This window comes from Podarcis muralis, chromosome 14 (genome assembly GCF_964188315.1).
Source record: "Podarcis muralis chromosome 14, rPodMur119.hap1.1, whole genome shotgun sequence".
NCBI classification, from domain to species: Eukaryota; Metazoa; Chordata; class Lepidosauria; order Squamata; family Lacertidae; genus Podarcis; species Podarcis muralis.
In genome coordinates this window covers 54,771,690-54,792,305 of record NC_135668.1, presented here as the reverse complement: position 1 = coordinate 54,792,305, position 20,616 = coordinate 54,771,690, and the positions used below count along the sequence as shown (strand labels likewise).

The following is a 20,616-nucleotide window of genomic DNA, read 5'->3' as shown; positions in this document are numbered from 1 at the left end:
TTTCATGAAGTATAATAATGCAGCCAGTCACATGTTAATAAACAGCCCACGATGTTTGCCACCCAGTTGTGTGACTGCAGACTAGATTCCCTTTTGTCTCATCCTCCCATCATGCCTCTGTGGTCCAAAATGCCTGTCCCAGTTCCTCCTCCGCTCCTGAACCAATTCCTTCCCATGTCACTGGGAGTCACTGGAGCCCTGCCTCGTTGCTGGGCCTGACTGATTAGGCCCCACGGCGCAGGTCTGTGGTGCCAGCTGGGAGCTGAGCCCAGTCTACCCCACAAGGCAGCCGATAGCTGCAGAGAAGACTTTCCTGGTCCCCAAATAGCCACTCGATACAGCTCTGGTTACACTTTGGCATCAGCTGTGTGTTCAAGAGCAGCATTAACAAAGGGAAGCTCCTTCTCGCTTCCTGCCCCCTCCCTCAATGGCAGGTGATCAGATGAACATTCCTGGCATGGAATTTATTCCAAGGAACACCCCCTCCTGACAGTCATGCCAGCAATTAATTGCCTCTAGAGGGTTTTTCAGAACCTTACTGGTCGAAGCTGCGGGGGGGCGGGAAAGGGGGCTTTCTTTGTGAAGTTGGGGGGAAAACATAGTGTGGATTTAAAATCAATGTGATGAATTTATTTGGCTTATTTGTCAATACGCTGGAGAAAATCCCTTTGAGTTCAGGAACCCCCTCCCTCCAAGCGACAGGCCTTCAGGCAACACGCCGGAGAATTAAAATTATCCTTAGACTTCAAGACTTCAAGTCTGTCAACCATTATTGTACAGCATCTTGTTTGCATGTTTCATTTTATTATTATTGTTATGTAAAAATTATTATTCATGTTGCTGCTTTGCTGAATTAAAAAAACCCACAGACCATTTGACATAATAGAGACCTTGGATTTTTGCATCATTATAGCAAACTTGAACTGGTTTTGTTGGTTCAGGTTTTGTATTGCTGTATTTTCCCAAAATTAAGAAATTAATATTTTTAAAATTCCATGTATAAGACGACCCCCAATTTTTAACTTTAAAAATTTGGAGGGAAATATAGTTTTATACACGGAAAAATACGGTATTTTCTGTAGAAATGCTGAACTGGTTGCCTCTAGACCACAACCCATACAGGACCACTTGGTAACCTACCCCATACAGCTGAGGCTTTAAAGTAGCAAAAAAGGCACTGTAGATTTTGCATCCAACAGAAGGGGAGAAAATGTAGAAGCACACAGCAAAACAGTGAGAATGCCTAGAGGGACAGAGGCCCACCACCCTTGCTTTCTTTAGATCTGCACTAAAAAATGCAAAATGCCTTTTGACCCAAACCCTTCCCTGAAGCTTCTTGGGCAGCTGCTTCTCTCCTCACTCCCACCCCTTCACTGTCCTGCGCTGCTGAGCAAAGGCATTGGGGTAGGGGGCAAAGGGGGTGGCTTGACAGCCAGGGTAGGTCTGTTGGGAATATTGTGTATGGGAGCTGTTTTATTTAGCCCTACAATATGGCACGAAGGGGGCTGGAGCCTCTCCAGGTGAACTGACCAGCGGTGGAAGTAGCTGGAGGGTTGCTGTGAGGTGCTGGGCTAGCAGCAGGCGGGACTGGGTGGGCTTGCTCAGAGGATGCCTCCTGGTGACCACCGAGGATGTCTTCATTGCTGGGAGGAGTGGGCATTGCTTCTGCTTCACTGGGGCCTCCCTCTGGATGCTGGAGGTGGGTGTCAACCTCAGGGTCAGATGTCAGGCTGGGATCTCCTGGCTCCCCTTCACGCATGCCTTTCCCTGGGGAAGTCCCCTCTTCCCCCTCCTCTGCTCTCCCCTCTCTCTCTGATGGGGCAGGACCCTCTTCTTCTCCTCCTATTCCATGGGCAATGGCTTCTTCTCCTGCCAAGGCAGTAGCACCCTCTTCTGCGGCTTCCACTGTGCTGTCATCTTCCTGCGACTGAGGGTCTTCTTCCTCAGCCACATCTTTCTGAGAATTGTCTCCTTCCTCAGCTGCATCTTCCTCAGAATTGTCTTCTTCCTCAGCCTCATCTTCCTCAGAATCTTCTCTTTCCTCAGACTCATCTTCATCAGAACCTTCTCCTTCTTGTAGGCTGGTATCCCCCTCCCTGGCCACTGTAGCCCCTTCTTCTCCCTCCTCCTCCTCTGCATCAAGCTGCCCAGGACCATCCGCTGTCTCCTCCTCTGCTTCTTCCTCATGGGGGCTGGTGTCCTCTGCTTCCTCAGATTCTTCTTGCCCCTCTAACATGTGGGGCTCCTGTGGCACCCTTCCTGGTGCTCCCAAGGTGCTCATTGCAGGGGAGCCATCACTAAAGTGTCTTTCCACAGAGGTAGCTCCATCTTCACTGCCCAAGTCAGCAGTGATGTTGTCCTCCGGAGTGGAGGACAGCTCCTCTCTGGTCTTGACAGGGGGCTGAAGGAGGCTCTGGGAGGGGGGCCCACTTCCACCTGGGGCAGCATCTTTGGCAACTCCCTCTGACTGGGCCTGCTCACTCTCTTCAGCCTCCTCTCCAGCCAAAACATCCTCCTTGTTGACTGCGAGATATTGCTCAGGTGCTTCCCTTTGCCCATCCGTGTCATGCCCTTTGTCGGGGGCATTCTGTGGTTCAGCAACAGGGGCTTCCTTTTCTTTCAGACCCTCAGCTTCCAAGGAGCTGGTGTCCAGTTCAGCAGCTGCCTCAGTGGAGCCATCAGCACGAGGGCTTCCTTCCACACCTGTGCTGGCTTCCTCCTGGCTGTCTAAGGGCCGGAAGGGAATTCCTGTCCCAGGTGGGATGGCAGCGGTGGCAGCAGCAGCAGCAGAGTCTCCATAGAGCAGCTTCTCCTTCTCTGCCAGGCTTGGGTCTCCGGGCAACAAGCCTCCTTCGGCAAAGGTGGCAGAGTCTTCTGTGCCATCCGGGGCAGAGACTTGCAGTTCTAAATAGTCAGAACATGGTCAGTCAGTTTGATCTGTGCTCAGCCTGCCTCCCTCCTCAAAACGGCCTGCGTGGTTCACTCGGGGCACACGATTTGCACACGTGGCTCTGCATAAAGGCACAGGCAGAGCCAGGCTGTTCCCTTTCCTATTAAAGGGATCTTGAAACTGATGCGCATTTTGAGGAGGCTTTTCTAAATACATTCTTAACCCTGTCCCAACTACCAGGCTTGGAATCCAGCTTGCTTTTCTTGCTCCTATCAATAAACTGGGTGCAAACTGATGCTGGTTGGAGGGAATATAGCTTGGATTACACACAGGCAAACCCTGAGCAAGCCTAAGCCCCGGCCGGCTGGCCCTCTCTCTCTCTCTGCTGGGCTTCCTGCCTTCCTAGGCTACAAGTACAGAAGGAGAAAAGCCAAGGAAGAAGAGGAACAGCTTGGGAGGGAGAAAGCAGCTGCCTTTAAATACTTTTTGAAGGTTTTAGCATATCCCAAAGTACCATGTAAGGCTAGGAATCACCAAACACTTTGTGTTTCCTCTCAAAGTTCATCTTCTGTGCTCCAGAGGTTTCCTGCTCTCCTTTTCCTTCTGTTGGGGGCTAAGGAAAGCGGGACAGAAAAGGAGACAGAGGCCGTGGGGGTCAGTTGCCTCCTTTGCCAGCCTCACGTTTGCGTTGATGTGATGGCACGGATCCTTCCAAAGTAGCTAGTTTACAGTGGAGTCCAAACCCACCTGCCTCTCTCTGTGTGAACCCAGATCAGTCTCTGTTGTTTGAACATGCTGGCAGGGGTACATCAGAGAGAGGCAGGGCTCTCTCCAAACAGCGCAGGCAGAGCTGAAAACGGGAACTGACTCACAAAATCTCCCAAGCTTTGTAGGATGTTTCACATGTCTGGATGCAAATGCTGGCAATGAAAGTTCTTCTTTACTGGTATTGCATCTTCCTTCTCATTATTATTATTATTATTATTATTATTATTATTATTATTATTCCTTTCCCCAAAATCCGGGACTCAAGGCAGCTTACACCAATTAAAACAGCACCAACAAAATACAAAAAGCTAAAAACATGTAAAAGATAATTGTTAAAAGTAATTAAACTCAAATAGAATTAAAACAATATAGAAAGGAAATCTTCTAAAATGCAGATAGGAAAAACAGCACAGCACTATTAAAAGCCCTTTCCTCTAAAAACCTTAGTCAGTTCCCAAAAACCTGTTGAAATAAAACAGTCTTCACCTGCCAACAGAAGGACATGAGGGAGCCAGCCTGGCTTCTCCAGGGAGGGAGTTCAAAAGTTAACTGGGAGCAGCTACCACCGAGAAGGCCCTCTCCCGCTTCCCCACCAAGTGTGCCTGGGAGGTTAGCAGGAGCAAGAGAAGAGTACCCTCCTGAAGATCTCAGAGCCTGGGCAGGGTCATTTGAGGTAACCTGGACTTAAGCCGCATAACCACCCTTGTTAGCTTGTGCCAGGAAAGAGACTGGGAGCCAGTGGAGCTACTGCAACAAGGGAGTCACCTGCTCCGGTTTCTATCCCCGGCATCTCTAGCTGGGCTGGTGGACATCCTGGTGAGCCACAGCCAGGGAATCAGTGTGGACCAAAGTGGGTCAGTACAGGGCAGTTTCCTATGCTCCTAATGGCAGTTGCCCCCAGACACTGGGGCAACCTCCCTAGTAAGCAGTGTGAACCAGTAGTTCAGGTTAGCCAATCATTTCCTTGTGTCTCGGTTGGCATTGCAGGAAAACATGAGCTGAATTCGGAACACAGCCCTTATGCCATCCATAACAGGCCTCAACCGTCCAGCTGCTTTGACTGAGTCTACTTCCCTCTTCTCCAAGTCAGGGTCCCTTCACCAGGGAAAGTGGTGAGTGAATCTGGCCAGTATCCCAGGAGTTGTGTGGGGGAGAGAGAAGGGGTCACTTGTGCTCTCCATGAGCCTCCCACCCACCACCATTTCTTATTGGCCTGAAATGGACACCTGAAATTCAGCAGACCTCCATTGAAAACGGCAGCAAGTTAGAGGGACAATTCTCCCTCCACACCTGATGCCAGGGGGCAGGTCCCATTTTCCCAGGCAAAGCTTTTCCTTTGTGCAGGGTATGTAGCTGAAGGCCATCCACCCCTGCCACCAGGGGGAAGGCCCCAGGCCCCAAGCATTGGCCAGCCTCTTTGAAAGGCTTTGGAACCATCGAATCATTGAATGGAAAAGTTGGAAGGAACCCCAAGTCCAACCCCCTGCAATGCAGGAATCTCAACTAAAGCATCCATGGCAGATGGCCATCCAACTTCTGCTCAAAAACCTCCAAGGCAGAAGGCTGCCACCCTGCCTGCTTTAGTGTAAACATAATGACAATGCTTTGCTTTTGCTTATTAGAAAGAGAGACCTTGGCTGCTTCAGTGTGTGCCCAAATGTGAAAGGGATGCCCTCTGACTATCATAGGTCCATGGTTCTTCCCAGGAAGTGTCGCTTGGCCTGGGGTTCCTCCTCCTTCTCCCCCCCCCCCCGCCCACCAAAGCTTTGCCCAGGAAGAGGTTGTGGGGATGATTGCAGGGGAAGCCATGGGGCTCAGACCTGTACATGAAGAGACCAGGGGCATTTGCCCAGAGGCAGGTGGGCTGGGGTGCTTTGGAACTAAACAAAGGGCAGAACCTCAGTGGTTGGTTCCCTGTGGAGACCTCAATGGTGAAAGACCTGAGGAGCTCCCTTGGGGGGCTGGACTCAGGTGGGAGCTCCTGGCCCCTCACTTCCTCTGACCTTCACGGCCTTATATAAAGAGCCCTCCTTGCCCTCGCTGGCCCCAAACTGGAGGCCTCCAACTATATCGAGCGCTGAATTCTGCTGACCTGCAGATAGTTAAGGGGTGTTTGCTCTGCAGCAAAACGGGCTGAAGGTTATGGGCTTAACACCCAAGCAGCCTCCCTCATCAGCTAAAAATACCACTGGCAACTGGGTGGGGGGTGCTGCCGCTGCTGCTACAAACCACAGAAACTCCCTTCATGGCTCCTGCCCCTGCCTCCCCGTCGCCCCCACAACACAAACACACACAGAGAGAAAGGTCTTGGAAGTGTCTCCATGGAGAGGAGCCCAGCAGGACTTTGGATGTAGGAGAGAGGCCTCATTCCTTTCCCTGTGGGTGAGGAGCAGAGGCGGTGGCAGGCTGGGTGGGTGGCTGGGTGGGCAGGTGGGGGCAGGAGCCCCTCCAACGCATCGCACAAGCCTGTTTTAAGCTGACACCCTGGGATGCCTCTTGGACATGCCATACAGTACTGTATGCGTGCCGCACTAAGGGAGCCGAGGACGCCGAGAGCCGCCGAGAGCACGTCAAGAATGCAGAGTCTGCTGTGGCAGGGCAGATTCCAGCCCAGGACCCTGCAGGAGGAAGTGGTGACGGAGCCTTCTGGGTGGCGAAGTCGCAAGCAACAAAATGTCTCTGTGGCCTAGGAAGCAAAGGATGTCCAGGGTCAAGCCTCAGACACACGTACCAATCCCACCAAACGGCAGCAGGCAGAGCAGCAGCCAGGTGAACCAGAGAGTGACGTCCTGTCAGCCGGCAGGCAGCTACCTAGACACCTCATGCAAAGATTCCGGCTGCAGGCACATGACTCCAGGGGTTGCCCAAACAGAACCCCCCAAGAGCAAGCCACAGCCCTCCACGGGCTCTCCCTGACATGATGCCATTAACCTGGCCCTCTTTATCAGCATACACCTAAAAACTAATGAAACAGTGGCTCAGCCTAGAGAGCAAACTTTTTCCAGGCGTTGTAACCGACTATCCCCAACAGAGCTGTGATGGGAGAGGAAGCGGGGTGCCCACCTAATGCCCACACAAGGCAGGGCTACGATGAACGAAGAGGGCAGAGAAGAGGGCGCCAGCCCTCCACAGCAAGCTAGAAATAATGTGTGACGTTTGCCCCATAATAGAGCAGGATGGCCATAGCTCTTGTCCCACCTGCAACTGCCCCTCCAGAAGGTCCTCTGCTCCCCCAACCACCAGCTGCCCTCTGTGGTGCTTGTGGATAACTCTGCTCTGGCCACTGCTCCCCTCCTGTCAGGACCAGCAGCCAACCTGGCCCCTAGGAGGGTCCTTGGGGGTCCTTCATCTGAGCGCAGTGCTCCCTCTGCAGTCAGCCCATCACCCTCACAAGGTCAAAGGCCCACCTGTGGTGGGGAAGCAAAAGGGAGTTTCCCACCTGTCCTTGTTGCTGCTTTGACAGCCCCGCAAAGTGGTGTCTGCTCTTCCCTGTGTGATTCCTGCCTGCTGGGCCTGGCTGTTACCCTTCCTCCTCGTCCTCCATTTTCTCAGAGAACCCGCACTCCCTCCATGGCTGCGGAGGTGGAAATCCCTTGCCTTCTGGGCACTCCCAGCACCTGACAGGCTCTGAGCCAAACCTCTGGCCCTCTCCCCACCCTGCCTCTGGCAAGAGGCCCTGCTTGCTGTCTGCAGCCCTGGGAATGCTGGAAGCCCCATCCCTCCAGAGAAGTGGTGAGGCCGCTGGGCACGTGGAGCATGGCTGGCTGGCAGAGAGCTCTGCTTTGCTCTGCAATAGTCACCATGCAAGTCTGGCAAGTTTTAGGCTGACTTGAAATGTGTGCTGGAACCCAGAGCTTTGGGCCACTTTGGCCAGTGTCATTCACCCTGATGAGAAGCCAGCTGCCACGCAAGAAGAGGGACACTAGCCGCCACCCCAGGAGCAACCAGGACCCCCAGGGGTCCTTGCCCTGGAGTTGCTGGCTGGTTGGGGGTCCCAACATGGCAAGGCCTGCAGCTACTCAGCCTCTGGGTCAGGACTCCTACCCTTCTGTTCTGGTTTGGGCAACAGGACAGAGCAACCCCAGAGGCACTTGCAGAGAACTGAAGAGCCAGGACTCTGCTCTGCACTCGGTGCCCACCAGCCAGCCATTGCAAGCCCCCCCCCTTTTCCCTCTCCGAGATAATAGAACCATAGACTTGTAGAGTCAGAAGGGACCCCAAGGGCCATCTAGTCCAACCCCCTTCAATTTAGGAAACTCAGCTAAAGCATCCATATCAGATGGCCATCCAGCCTCTGAGGGAATCTACTCCATTGTCCAACACTTCTTCCCCTGATAAAGCTCTTCCTAATATTTACTCAGAATGCCCTTCCTTGCAAGTTCAATTCATCAATTTGGGTCCTCCTCTCTGGAGCAGCAGGAAGCAAGCTTGCTCCATCTTTCATGGCAGCTAACAGATTGAGGTTGAATCCTGACAAGACAGAAGTACTGTTTTTGGGGGACAGGAGACGGGCAGGTGTGGAGGATTCCCTGGTCCTGAATAGGGTAACTGTGCCGCTGAAGGACCAGGTGCGCAGCCTGGGAGTCATTTTGGACTCACAGCTGTCCATGGAGGCACTGGTAAAATATGTATCCAGGGCAGCTGTTTACCAGCTCCATCTGGTACGTAGGCTGAGACCCTATCTGCCTGCAGACTGTCTCGCCAGAGTGGTGCATGCTCTGGTTATCTCCCGCTTGGACTACTGCAATGCGCTCTACGTGGGGCTACCTTTGAAGGTGACCCGAAAACTACAACTAATCCAGAATGCGGCAGCTAGACTGGTGACTGGGAGCGGCCGCCGAGACCATATAACACCGGTCTTGAAAGACCTACATTGGCTCCCAGTACGTTTCCGAGCACAATTCAAAGTGTTGGTGCTGACCTTTAAAGCCCTAAACGGCCTCGGTCCAGTATATCTGAAGGAGCGTCTCCTCCCCCATCGTTCTGCCCGGACACTGAGGTCCAGCTCCGAGGGCCTTCTGGCGGTTCCCTCACTGCGAGAGGCCAAGTTACAGGGAACCAGGCAGAGGGCCTTCTCGGTAGTGGCGCCCGCCCTGTGGAACGCCCTCCCATCAGATGTCAAAGCGATAAACAACTACCTGACATTCAGAAGACATCTGAAGGCAGCCCTGTTCAGGGAAGTTTTTAATATGTGACATTTTTGTGTATTTTTCATCTTTGTTGGAAGCTGCCCAGAGTGGCTGGGGAAACCCAGCCAGATGGGCGGGGTACAAATAATAAATTATTATTATTATTATTATCTTTCACGGGACAAGATATTTGAAGATGGCTCTCAGCACCTCATGGTCCTTTACTGAGAGGCGAAGGGAGTGGGAATAGCTGGTCTTGTTCAGGACAATAGTGAACCAGTGAGTGTAAACCTGCCTGGTGCTTTTGCTTTCCCTTTCAGCATTCACACATAGCACACGGGCATTCAGCAATGTCCCAGGTTAAAAAGAAGACCCCGGTCCTGCCGACTTCTGCGAAACTGCAGCAGCCAAGACGCACCCTCTAGTGGCGAGAGGCCAAGGAATGTTCCGCAAGTCCCGAATCAAAACTTTTGAGCAGTATAGATCTGCACTGTTGCCTGGCAAAGAGAAAAGATTCCTGGCTCCCGCCCTGGTTCCTCCTAGCCTCTGAAAATAGCCCAGCTCTAAACCTGGTATCGCTCCTGTTTTCTTCAGTCCTCCAGAATGGCTGCCGCTTTGAAGAGTGGATGGACTGCACACCTGGTTAAATGCCCAGCTGGCTGCCCAAGCAAGAAAGGCGTTTTCCTTGCCTGGAGAAAGTTACCAGGAGAGAACACACACAATACACACCCCTTCTCAGTGCTGCGGCTGCACTGCTGGCACATTCTTTGGTGAGCAGTTAGGCCTCCAGAGGGGCAGGCAGGTCACCAAGACTTACCCCTGGGCACAGGCAAAAGGTGAGGTTGTTTTGAAATCCAAGATATCTGATCCCCACATCGGACACCTGCATATTCCTGCATTGCAGGGGGTTGGACTACGTGATCCTCAGGGTCCCTTCCAACTCTACAATTCTGTGATTTAATTCTTTTAAGAGGTACCACACCTTTTTAATAGCTGTTTGATGGCCTTGCTGCTGTAGGCTGCTAAATACTGGAGATTTTGGGTGAAATATTTAAGAGAAGGTGCAGAGAGAGGAGGAGAAAGAGAGACACATGCAGAGAGAGAGAAAGAGGAGTGGAATCTGTAGAATAGGGCACAGTCGGCTCTATTAGTGCAATGAAGGACACCTTTCATGAAGTTCCCACAATGGTCTCATATTCCAAAAGTAAATGAAGTCGCATAGCTCCTCCACTAAACAGAGAGGTTTGCGTTGCAGATGGTGTGTGTAAATTTAGGGACCTTGTGAAAGCATGCAACCCCCCTCCCCCCAAAAAGCTTATTAATGATTACTTCTATGATGCTCACTTTTCTGTGCTAACTGTGTGCAATCTTAAAATGAAAATATGCAGGGAAAGGGCCTGCTGGGTGATTTGCAAGCCAATGCAAGAAGGAAATGCCACATGACTATCTCAGCTGGAGTATTGCTGCAGGAAAGGAATGAATGTCCCCATCATATGCACGTCTACAGCTATTGTAAGGGGGGCAGAGGAAAAGAGGCAATGGTCCCTAAAAAAAAGCAGACTCTTACATGCTGTAGAAGAGAAAGGTTGAAAGTACCACTTATTGCATTGGCACATACGTCTCCTTGGCTTATAATATTTGAAACCTTTTATTGTTTTCTAAAGAACAAATTAAAAAGAAGAGTTCTCAGGTTCCAGTGAAGCTGGCGGTGACCTTGGGTTGTGTGATTCTGCCCTGTAGCTGTTGCTGGGGATGGAAGAGACACGAGGCAAACCTGATCCTTGCGTGAGGAAAGGGCAAAGTTCAGTTCCTCCAGGAGGCTGAGCCTTTGTCTCCCTGACTCTGGAATAGAGCGAAATGGGCCAAATGTCTGGAAGAATGACCTCACCCTCCCAAAAGCACTCTTGGTGGCTGCCACAGGCTGAACCTCCAAATCCAGCAACGTCCCTTGCTTGGGAGCAGTGTAAAACACTCATAAGTTAGAAGGAAATAAAGGGGGATACTGTATTTCAGTGCAAGTTGCAGTTTGGAGGGTGGCCCTTTCCTCTCTGGAAAGCCAGCTCAGCTCTGCCAGGTGCTGCCTGCTGGCTAATGGACAATGGCAGAACCATTGCTTGAAGTGAAACTTTGGGGGATCCTGTTTAGTTTTCCTTGTAGATAAGAAAGCTGGGAGCACACTGGTTGGCCAGGATGCCACCGGCCAGTAGCTTCCCCATGCAAAAGAGATGCATGCAGAATGGGAAGCAGGAGGCGCCTGGCGGAAATTCTGCCTCTTGTTCTCCTGGGACTTTGGGGTCACAGCTGCTGGCTTTGATCACTGGCTGATGTTCACACATTCTCATTGCCAGCTACCCAGAATCCTGTTAGTATGTGTTGCACTAGTAGGGTCCAGCTCTCTTGACTTTTGCCTTACAGGCCTCACCCTCCGAAAGTACTCTGGTTGCTAGACAAAGGTAGTACCAGAAAGTGCCCCAATTCTTGCACACAGACCCCACCTTCCTTGCTTGGGTACATCAATTGCAAAGGGGGGGGGCTTTGTTTGTTCCATGCACACACCCCAAAAGCAGTTCTTACCAACCCCAAATCCTGCAATGATCAAGTCTATTTACATTCACTCATTCCCTGTGGTTCACAATATGAAGAGGAAGGGCATGGAGAAGCACCCAAGTTAGAAACCTGCTTCGTTTGTTTCATACAAGAGGAGCTGCAATCCACACCGAGGCGCTCATGATGAAGTCACACAGCTCCTGTTTCTCCTAAGTGGAAACTGTTGGACCATCCCAGCAAGGGGAGGGGAGGGAGGGAGGGAACAACAGATGCTGTGGAAAAGAGCTCCTGCACAAGCAGCAGCAGAGAGCGGACACAAGGTCCAGGCTCCCCACTGCCCAGTCTCTCTCTAGGGCCCTGCCTGGCTGCCACCCCCCTTACAGGCTCTCCCTCCCGCAGACACGGCAGGCTTGACTGAGCACCTGCAGTGCGGCCTCTAAACCTCAGTAAAAGAAACCGGGGAGCCCTGGATTTCTTCACAGCCATGCCAAGGCCCCAGCGCTTATTACTGGCTGTGGCTGGGTAACCCCAGGCAGGATAAATATAGCTCCCTTGTGCCTGCTGGGCTGCTCAGGTTCCATTGACTGGTCTCTGCAGACATCCTCTCTGCAGCTTGAGGGTGAGGGTGGCAGCCAGCTGCAAACTTGTCTGCAGCACAGGAGGTTCCTGGACTTGGGCTGCATCACAAATGCACCTCCCACTTCAATTTCCAACTGCCTTCCAGTCAAGCCCCCTCGCCCCTTTCCTTTTGAGACCTCATTGGGCTTCTGAGTTACTATGCAAGGAAATCAACGGTCAGAAGTGCAAGTCGGTATTAGGCCTCGAAAGTTCTCCAAAGAGCAGGCAGAAGGGAAGGGAGGGTCACTTCCATTGCAAGAGGCATTTTGAATTAGGGGTGCAACAGCAAGACCTTCCCAAATATGAGCAGCTCCCTGACTGTTATGGGCTCTGCCTTTGCAGCCCAGAGGCATCGTGGCTTTCTCAAAAGGCAGAAAGAGACCACCATCTTTCCTGGGCTGCACTCAAGTCTTGGAGGCTGTGGGCCGTGGCTGAGCCTAGTGACGCAGCAAACATCCCAACTCTTACTAACTTGTGCATTGCTACAGGATCTGAGATTATTCCATAAAGGTGAATCCAGCTGTTTCTGTTTTAAGCAAGAGGTGGGAAGAAAATGAAGGGAAGGGCTTCAGATGTCAGCTGGATGAGTCAGCCAACACCTGGGCTTGGGCCTAGCCAAGGGGCCGGGGGGGGGGGCAGCTGCACCCCTAGATCAAGGAAACAATAGAAATACTAAACTAACTGACCAATCACTTCGGTTCTGCCCCCCCCAAACAAATCCTGGCTATGCCCATGCACTTGGGTGAAGGTAAAACCCAATTGAGCAGCTGAAAAGGGCAGAGAAGTTGGCAGGGCGATGGAAGAAGCCATCTTCTTCTGCAAGAAGGTGGGAAAGAACAAGCTCAGAGGCAGAGATGAGTGAGCAATCCCTCCAGACACTGCTGGGCTTCCATCATCTTCTCTGGCCAGGGCTGGTGGGAGTCTGAGCCCAACAACTGCCACCACAGGTGGGCTGGATTTGGCCAGGAATGTGACCTCCCAGCAGAATATGAAGTCAAACAAGACCAGAAAGGACCTTGAGTCAACAGGGAGAGCAGATACAGCGAAGCAGAGGAGGAAGGAACTGCTGACAAAGACCCTCCAAGAACCTGAAAGTCACGGCATCCTCTGAAATACAGACAGGGAGCGTTTTGCCAGAACCAAGGGAGAGAGCAAAGTTTCCGCTGCCCTCTCCTTCCTCAGCACCAGAGGAACTGGGAAGCGGCAGAGCCAAGCGGCACCTCAGGCCCATCTCCTCCCAATACTCCACAAGTGATGCACAACACTTCCTCAGAAGGGAATCTCAAAACACAACTGGGAACAGAGAACGGTGCCCACCTGGGACTCCGCTCCATCAAACTCAAGCTAAAGGCAAGGCTGGCTGGCTGGCTGGCTGGCTGGGGTACTCACTGGGGAAAGCGAGGCTGCTGTTGGCTGGAGGGGGAAGCCCAGGAGCCCACCCCCAATCGCACCAGGAGAGAAGGCAGCTTTGGCCCTTCATCTCCATTTCATCCCCTCTCACCTCCCCACTGTCTGCAGAAGCGCCAGGCCAGGTAATGCAGGTAGCTCAGGTAGGGCAGCCCCCCCACCTCCATCCCTGCAGCTGGAGGGCCACAGGGGGTTCATTCCTTGAAAACATTCCTTAAGTGCCTTTCACCAAACGATTCTAGGGCTCTAGACAAAGTGTGAATAAAATCAATTCACACAGCATATAAATACAATTTCAAGCCAACAATTAAGCATAATGAAATACAGCAAGACAAAAACCAACCCCGAAAGCTAAAAACAGGATAAGCACGGTTCTGAAAACACCCGTCTACTATCCAAAACACCAAGCAAACAGAGAGGTCTTCGTGGGACACCCCAAAAAATGGCACTCCTGGTGCAGGGCAAGCCAGTTCCACACAGAAGGGCATTCCAAAGCCAGGATGCCAACCCAGAAGGCCATCTCTCTCCCCCGCCCAAGGGTATTCCTGGGAGCAAGGCAGGGCCTCTCAAGAGCATTTCACTGGCCTGGGAAGAGGCCCTGCCAGCTTTCCTGCCAGCCCCCAGCCCCTCAACAGGCCCCCAAACCAGGTGCACTAAGGACTCAGCCCTGAAAGCTGTTTTCAATACACAGACAAGGGCAAAATGGGCTCAGCCAGTGTGACCTGATGGCACACCCCAAGATACCGAGGGGAGAATCATCTGGGATACAGAAAGCCCAGAGGGAGACTGAGAGAGCTGGTCCCCATCCGTGCCTGGCCTTGCTTCTCTGCTCCACCTGGGCTCCAGCTGCAGGTGAGCATCAGCTCAGGCTTTGGCTCAGATGCAGACACCAGGGTCGCCAGGAAGCTCTGTGTGCCCTTTTGCCCACTTCCAGAGTCCACAAGCCAGCAGGAGCGCTTGTCAGGGGGCAAAGACAGGGTCACCACCAAGCTCCAGAGCAGATTCACAACCAGGTGGGATTTGGGGGCTCAACGTGTTTGTGTGTGTGTGTGTTCTACCAGGTCCAGCAGAGCCATAGCAAGGGCACCCCGCACCCCACAGAAAGTGGGAGGGGAGGGGGATCCCCAGCCCCCCACTAGTCCCTTTTGTTCTTGAGAATGACAAAGGATGTCCTTAAAAGGAGGCAAATCCGCAGCCCTGGCTCCTCCGTGACAGTGTGAGGAGGCAGCAGCTGAGCTGGCCATGGCAGGGAGGGGGCTTGGGGGGGTCCAGTTACACGCCTGTTTCCATACTTAGCCATCCTGTGGCAGCTGGGCATATAGCGTCCAGCCTGAGAGACCAAATTAACTCAAGGGCAACCAAGGGGAACGCTGGCAGGCGTGCACACACTCTCTCCACCGCAGGTCCCCAAAAGAGGGGGCAGCTGAAAGCACCACGAGGGCACAGCACAGCAGTGCCAGGATGCCCGCCCCAGAGCCAACCTTCTACTCTGGTGCGGAGAGAGGCCAGCCAGTCACCTTCTCTTTCCACCAGTGCAGGCCAGGTGGCCCAGCAGCAAGTCCACACTGCAGCTGTCCTCAGGTGGCTCCTTGGGCACTGGCAGGGGGTGGGGGTGGTGAAGGAGGCCTGCCAGCTTGGCCCCCCCCCTCCCCTCAATCTCCGGAGACAGCATGCCTGGCTGGCTCCCAGGGGGACAGGCTGAAAGGCACCCACATCCTCCTGCACACCCTCCCGGCCCCTCATAATGTTGCCAGGGCCGCCCAGAGATCCTGTGCCACCAAGCTGTGGCCCACGGCAAGGGGAGGGGAGGGCAGAGCAGAGGCCAGGGGTGCAGGAGGGAGACCCGGGAGGGGGCAGGGCGAGCCTCTTACCTGCCTGCGCCCCAAGGAGCAGGATCGGGGCCACGCAGCAGCAGAAGAGCCTCAATCCATGCATGGTGGTGGCCTGGAACTGTCTCTCCTTCCACCCCTCTGTCTCTGCCGCGGAGGCTGTGGAGCAGGCAGCTGGCCGGCTGGGCTGCAGAGGGGCCTGCACAGATGGTGCCTGGAGCTGGACTGCCCGAGGCCCCTCCCTGCCCGGCCACTTCAGGCCCCCGTGTCAGTCACCCAGGAGGCGCAGCCAGGCCCAAGTAGGGAGAGGGGAGGAGCAGCAAGCAGGCAGATGGATCCTTGCAGCTGAAGCAGGCCATTGCCATTCCGGCCAGCACCAGTGGGGCACAGTGGCTAGGAGTCCTGGGCTATGGGCTGGGAGAGACCAAGGTCTGAACCACCCACTTAGCCAAGAAGCTCACTGGGTGTGAAGTGGAGTGGCAATGGCGGCAGTCACCATTTCCCTCTCTGCCTCGCAGGGTTGTTGTGGGGATTCAGTGAGGACCCCGGAGAGACCAGGGTTCCAATCTCAACATGGCCATGAAACTCCTTTGGTGACTTGAGGCCAGTCACTGTCTCTCGGCCTCTCCTGCCTCGCAGGGCTGTTGTGAGGATTAAATGCAGAAGGGGAGAACCCTGTACATGACCTTGAGCTCTGTGGAGAGAGAAAAGGCGGTCTAGTCGTGCAATAATAAACTAGTGGCCAGTTCTCCTCATGCCTACTACGCAAGGGAGACAGGGGAAGGGGCTGTTTGAGCAAACCGGGGGTGGCCACTGAGAGAGCCAAGGAGGCTCCTCAGCCTCGTGTGCTCAAGACAAGGAGCAGCAAGCCTGTACCCGCCTCCCCAGCAGATGCACCTGCCGGTTGTCCCACTCTATAGATTCTTGTTGGCATCCGTCTTTCTCAAGAGACAAGGGAGTGCGCCTCCGGGGGTGAAGCCAAACTGCTGCATTGGGGCAGCACCAAAGTGACCTCTCTGGGGTGCAAGCATATGGGGGTCCTGGGCTACCCAGACAACAAGACCCCCCTCTTGGCTGCACTGGTGGGATCCAAAGGAAAGCAGAGCAAGACGTTTGGCACCTGCTTGGCTGCTGGAGTTGCCAGAAGGAGGAGTACAAGACGCCATCCAACTCTGGATTTATGTGGGGTTTCCTCCTGAGTCTTTTCTTCTCCCGAAGACATCCTTCAAGGCAGCAGAGGGTTAGGAGTTTTCCTTCTCAGGTGGGTGAGCCCCATCTGCCCCTCACTTCCCTCTACAGCAGAAGCTGCCTTCATGGCCACAGGACCCACTCTTGGTCTCATCTGCCCAGTCCGGCAGAGCCTGTCTTCACATGCAAGGAAATACATAAAGGTAAAAGGACCCCTGACCATTAGGTCCAGTTGTGACCGACTCTGGGGTTGTGGCGCTCATCTGGCTTTATTGGCTGAGGGAGCCAGTGTACAGCTTACGGGTCATGTGGCCAGCATCTGGCAAACCAGAGCAGTGCACGGAAACGCCGTTTACCTTCCCGCCGGAGCAATACCTATTTATCTACTTGCACTTTGACGTGCTTTTAAACTGTTAGGTTGGCAGGAGCAGGGACCGAGCAACGGGAGCTCACCCCGTCACGGGGATTCGAACCGCCAACCTTCTAATTGGCAAGTCCTTGGCTCTGTGGTTTAACCTACAGCGCCACCCGCGTCCCTTAAAGGAATACATACATACATACATACATACATGTGTGCTGACATACCCTGGGACCCAACAGCAGAAGAGGCTAGGCAGCTAGACAGTCCTGGAGAAGGTGTGGCACTTCAAGCGAGTGACTCTGGCCGCCTTCCTTAGTCCTGGGCACACGCTGGGCAACCTTCAGGAAGCAAGCGGCTGCTCCCCATCAGCCCCAGCTGGATGCCTGCCTCTTCCTTGGCTCATCTGTGTGGCTTTTCCAGTGCAGCGCCCCACTGCCGCCACCCCCCCCCTTTCCCTCCTGCCTTTCTGGGTGGTGGGCCTGTTTGTGTCCTCTCCGCACAGAAATCCACTTCCACACAGAGCATGAGCTGCACAGCCCCTCGGACGTCGTTCAGGGAGTCCTCTCTGGGCTCTCTTCCCAGGATTCAAGTAATAGCATGTGGGAAAACTGGGGTGGAGCTGGGAGAGAAGCAGGTGCCCCCCCTCCACCCACCCCCCATGCCAAAATAAAAAGAGAAGAGTACCAGCTGGCAGGCTTGGCTCTCAGCACTGCATGATGCACACTTGAACATTTGCATGTTCCACAATTCTCCTTACCTTTATTTCTCACACTATGAAGACCTCTGGAACTGTGGGGCAAAGGTTTTCTGCCCAGCTGCTGGCCAGCCCCTCCTGCGCCACCCTTGAGATAGTGAGCAGCCTTCAAGGAGGTGGCCCCAGCAGAAGAGGCACCCCAGGGCTCCCCGTGCGAGTCACATGTGATCGAAAGATTCCATCAACGGTGTCTCCAAAATTTTTTACACATCACTTGGGAAGACAGGTGAACTAATATCAGTGTACTGGCAGAAGAAAAGATCACCAGTGTTGAAGCAATGATTCTTCAACATCAACTTCGTTGGACTGGTCCTGTTGTGCGGATGCTTGATGATCATCTTCCAAAGCAACTACTCTATTCCGAACTTAAAAATGGAAAGCGTAATGTTGGAGATCAACAAAAGAGGTTTAAAGACTGTCTCAAGGCAAATCTTAAAAAATGTAGTATAAACACTGACAACTGGGAAACACTGGTCTGCGATCACTCCAGTTGGAGAAGAGGTATCATGGGCTTTGAAGACACTCGAACTCAGGATGCAAGGGAGAAACGTGCTAAGAGGAAGGCACGCTTGGCAAATCCACAGTGATCAACTCCCACCCGGAAACCAATGTCCCCACTGTGGAAGGACGTGTGGATCCAGAATTGGCCTCCATAGTCACTTACGGACTCACAGTTAAAACCGTGTTTATGGAAGACAATCTTACTCAGCTACGAGGGATCGCCAAAGAAGACGTGCACTTGAGACAAGGAAACGTCCTGGCCCCTCCTAGCATACACTAGACCAAAAGGCAGTCACGGGTTCCCAGGAGGAGACAGAGGGCATTCCTTTGCCCCATGGTTTCATGAAAGAACTTTAAAACGTGCTGAGCCATCACCTAGACATCTTTCAATGCCTGTCCTACACAAGGTTGGCGTTTTGGAATGTCTCCCTCTGGTGGGAAACCTGGAAACTGCAGGCAAAGGAACACAATTCCAAGCACAACCAAATTAGAGTGAAGTATTCACGCAAGCCCGGTATTATAGGGGTGCCTGCCTGTGTGTGCATTTTTTGCTTCTCGGCTGTTCTCACAACTTACCTTGCACCCTCCTTCCAGGACTGTGAGGTGACCTCTTGTAGCAAACAGATACGGGGCAAGTGAGCTGCTTTGAACAGTGGGAGCCCAAGCGGTTCCAGCGCCAGAGAGCAGGTGAGAGCCCCCTCCCCTCCCAAGCACAGGTGCTGCCATTGTTTGTTTTCAGACCCAATTCAAGGTGCTCGCATTTCTGTTCAAAGCCCCAAATGACTCAGGCCCCAAATACCTGCAAGGCTGCCTGCTTCCCTACGCTCTCTCAGGTGCCGGGACTGGTAAAGGGGGCCCTCTTGGTTGTTCCTCCACCCTCTGGGGCTTGCTGCCCAGGAGGAGAGGCCTTCTCTGTGGTGGCCCTTGAGCTGTGGGGCTCCCTCCCCACGGTGCCACGCCTGGCACCTTCATTGCACAGCTTCTTGCCTTTGACCCTTGAGTAGTCATGTTTTTACAGCTCACCTTATTTTTGGGTGATTGTAAGTTGCTTTGCACTGTTTTTAATATTGTACTTTCCTATCAATGTTTCTTAATTTAAGGGTGTATCGGATGTTGGTGGGGAGGACACTGTGCTCCTTCTGGTCCCCACCCTGCCCTCCCTCCGCTGTGGCTCCTAGAAGCCATCAGTCAGCAAGTGGCAGCAGCCACAATCCCGGCATGGCTTCAACTAGCTGGCTCAACCAGGTGAGGGGAGCTGCTGGGTCTCAAAACCTAGGACTTTTCCTGCATGCAAAGACAAGCTATGGCAGATGGAGCAGAGACCAAGAGTGGGTCAAACGGCCAAGAAAGCAGGTTCTGCCATGTGCTGTGCAGCGCTCCGTCTCCCTGTTCTGGCTTTGGGCTTAGCTGCGCAGCCTGCATTCGCTCCATAAGACGCACACACATTTCCCCTTACTTTTTAGAAGGGAAAAAGTGCGTCCTATAGAGCGAAAAATATGGTACATCCCACAGAAATACAGAGTGGAGTCCCTAAGACGGCTGGGTGGTGCTTTGTGTGCCTCCTTCCAGCAACTCCTGCAACTGGTGCCCAAAATCCTGCTCTGCTTTCCTTTGGACCCCATCAGCGAGGCCGAGAGGGGCTGGTCTTGTCTGGGCAGCCCAGGAGCTCCATGCACACTGCCCAGGCTTGTGCCCGGAGGGTCACTTCAGTGCTGCTAACGCAGCAAAAATAATGCAGAAGGCAGCAGATTTGAGTTGCCGGTCTCTGCAGCCACAGCAGGCGCCGTGATTCTCCAGTGGTTTGACTTCACCCCCACAGGCACACTCCACAGTCTCTCGAGAAAGATGGATACCAGAAATATACAGTGGTACCTTGGTTTTCGAACGTCTCGGAAGTTGAACGTTTCAGTTTTTGAACGCCGAAAAGCTGGAAGTACGCGCCATGGAAGTCGAACAGGAAACGCAGCTTCTGTTTTGAGTTTTCTGCAAGTAAATGCTTCCGAAAGTAACTGCTTCAGTTTTCAAACGTTTCAGAAGTCTTCCAGAACGGATTACGTTTGAAAACCGGGAAGAAGAGGAGGAGGAGTTTGGATTTGATATCCCGCTTTATCGATACCCTAGGGAGTCTCAAAGCAGTTAACAATCTCCTTTCCCTTCCTCCACCACAACAAACACTCTGTGAGGTGAGTGGGACTGAGAGACTTCAGAGAAGTGGGACTAGCCCAAGGTCACCCAGCAGCTGCATATGGAGCGGAGACGTGAACCCAGTTCACCAGATTATGAGTCCACTGCTCTTAACCACTACACCACACTGGTGAGGTACCACTGCATATAATTCTATCTTTTTATTTTATTTTATTGTTTTTTTCCTATGTTTTGGAGGTTCTTATTTTTATCTTTAAACCACCTTGAATCCCTCTCAGGGCAAAAGTAGTACAGTGGTACCTCAGGTTAAGAACTTAATTTGTTCCGGAGGTCCGTTCTTAACCTAAAACTGTTCTTAACCTGAAGCACCACTTTAGCTAATGGGGCCTCCTGCTGCCGCTGCGCCGCCAGAGCACAATTTCTGTTCTCATCCTGAAGCAAAGTTCTTAACCTGAAGCACTATTTCTGGGTTAGCGGAG

The 20,616-nt window shown here is 53.0% G+C and overlaps 1 protein-coding gene across 2 annotated transcripts in view; it reads right to left on the bottom strand.

Moving 5' to 3' along the window:
* SRL (sarcalumenin) overlaps window positions 1–15,454 on the bottom strand; it is a 28,295-nt gene extending 12,841 nt beyond the window's left edge. Inside the window, exons 1-2 of one of the 2 annotated variants that reach the window (XM_028706025.2) lie at window positions 15,231–15,454; window positions 1,531–2,904 (exon numbers count right to left, since the gene is read on the bottom strand). In XM_028706025.2, coding sequence (XP_028561858.2) covers window positions 1,531–2,904; window positions 15,231–15,294 — 1,438 coding nt within the window. In that variant the 5' untranslated portion in view covers window positions 15,295–15,454. The remainder of the gene's footprint in view (window positions 1–1,530; window positions 2,905–15,230) is intronic. The other variant, XM_028706026.2, reaches the window with a different exon arrangement.
* Between the last annotated feature and the right edge of the window lie 5,162 nt (window positions 15,455–20,616).